Source organism: Cinclus cinclus, chromosome 6 (genome assembly GCF_963662255.1).
Source record: "Cinclus cinclus chromosome 6, bCinCin1.1, whole genome shotgun sequence".
NCBI lineage: Eukaryota > Metazoa > Chordata > Aves > Passeriformes > Cinclidae > Cinclus > Cinclus cinclus.
In genome coordinates this window covers 9,049,379-9,051,408 of record NC_085051.1, presented here as the reverse complement: position 1 = coordinate 9,051,408, position 2,030 = coordinate 9,049,379, and the positions used below count along the sequence as shown (strand labels likewise).

Genomic DNA, 2,030 nt, shown 5'->3' with positions numbered 1-2,030 from the left:
TCAGATCACTGTGTCTGTGTTTTCATCATCACTGCAGTCAGTTTTTTCTTCCTTCTCCACAAAAACTCTCTGGAGTGAGAGTCGGAGGGACCCTATGGAGCAGGGACTCCAGCACCTCCCTGCCAAGAAGTAGATGAAGGGTTTGATGCTGCTGTGGATGCAGATGAGCAGTAAGAAAATCTGTTGGGTCACAGGGAAATATCCGAGCTGCTGCAGGAAATTGCATAGGCAGAGGAGGAGAGTGAAGAGCACAATGATGAAGACAACGACGTGTTGCCTCTTGGGTTTCTGCTTCTTGGAGCCACACCTGGCCCTTATGATATCAGTTGCGCTGGAAATGACCACAGGTGCAGCAAAGAGGAGCAGGATGACAGCGTAGATGGAGATGAGAGCTGCCCGGCAGTGCTCCTGCTCGTGGGACGGGCACAGGGATGTCATCATGGGAATGACAGTGAAGAGAGCTAAGAAGGCCCAGCGTTGGACACTTTGCAGCACCAACCACAAGCGCTTGGGAAGTTCATGGTGGCAGCAGAGCTGGAAGAGGCTGTCAGTATCGACCACAGTGGTGCTGATCATCAGCCGGTACAGCCCCCAGAAATAAGGGACCACTGACAGCTGGAAAAAGATGCTCACATACATCAAGGGCACGATAGGAGAGCAGGACACGTCCTCAACCAGGAAGAGGAGGGCAGAGGGGACCGTGAAGAGTAGGAAGATGAAGTCGATGATAGCCAGGTCAAAGATTGCATAGGTGCGGCTTTCCAGGCTGTAGAGGCAGAGGACAGCCCCATTTCCAGCCAACCCACAGAGGCAGATGAGCAGTGTCACACTGTGTATGGCCACGCTGGTGACATCAGTATCACAGAGATTGGCTCCTTCCATGGGTGAGGCTGGAGATGGGGTCACGGTGCTCACCTCCATGGATGAACTCTGGGCAGGCAGTGGGATGTGGTCCCTGGCTGTGGTTGTCAGAGTGGATGGGAGTCAGTGCTTGGAGAATCCAGGCTTGGACCATGCAGCTCCTCAGCAGCTCCCTGCAGTGGGAAGGATTCAGTGGGGAGGAGTGAGATGTGCAGGGAAGGAGGGTGGTGGAAATGGTGGGATGGGAGAATGAAATGGCAGGGTTGCTGTTGAACAAGGGATGCGGAGGGGAAGTTTAGGGAAAGGAGGGAGCATCTGGAGGGGGGGCGGCTCTATGGTCACCAGGCGAGGGTGGCAGGAACAGAGCAGCTGCTGGAGGAGAGGAAGGTGGAGGAGTTAGGAAGGAAAACATTCCACTGACCTGTTCACTGTGGGACAGCAGCAGGCACAGGGGGTCTGTGCAGATCAGCGGTGATTCCTGGTACCTCTTGATCCTTTGGAATACATGTCCTAAAGTGAATCCTGCCAGGACATTAACATGAAAGATTAAGTGCCCAGAGCACCATGAGCTCCCCACTCCTTTCCTTCTGGCTTCTCTCTGTGCCCTGTTGTTCTGTTGGTTCCCAAGGTTTGGTTGGGTCATAGGGCAGGAGGAAGCGGTTTTACAACTTTGGCTAGATCAGAGATCCACACCCTCAGAGTTCTTTTCCTTGAAGTAGTTTTTTTTATTTTCTGTAAAAGAATTGGCTGTTGTCAAAAGATTCCCATGAAGAATTCTGCAAATGACTCCTCTGTCCTTGTGATGAGAAACATTGCTTCCCTGCAGAAAGTCCCATTCTCCAACTTCCTTCCCTCATTGGACACACTTCTACCATTCCTCGTTCCTCTTCCCTGATGAGGAATCATTGTCCCTCCAGCAGCAGAGGGATGCTGGTGGTGCTGGTGGCATTGGATTTTTGGCAGCACTGTTGAGTAATCTGGCTGCTTGTCAGAAACCACTGCCATTCTGGGAAGAGCTCCAGAATCATTGCCAAAACCTCCCCTGGGCTCATGGGAGCACCCCTGGGCCATGGACTCCCATTTCCATCATTCCAGTGCAGGCTCACCCAGCCCAAGGGAAGGACAGCAATCAGCTGCTTGCAGCCAGGGCATCAGCACTTGGAGCCCAC

At 52.9% G+C, this 2,030-nt stretch overlaps 1 protein-coding gene across 1 annotated transcript; it reads right to left on the bottom strand.

Moving 5' to 3' along the window:
* Nucleotides 1-921, bottom strand: LOC134045649 (mas-related G-protein coupled receptor member H-like). Its single transcript, XM_062495493.1, has one exon. It carries the CDS (start codon nucleotides 919-921, stop codon nucleotides 1-3), a length of 921 nt encoding a protein of 306 aa, XP_062351477.1.
* Nucleotides 922-2,030: the final 1,109 nt, after the last annotated feature.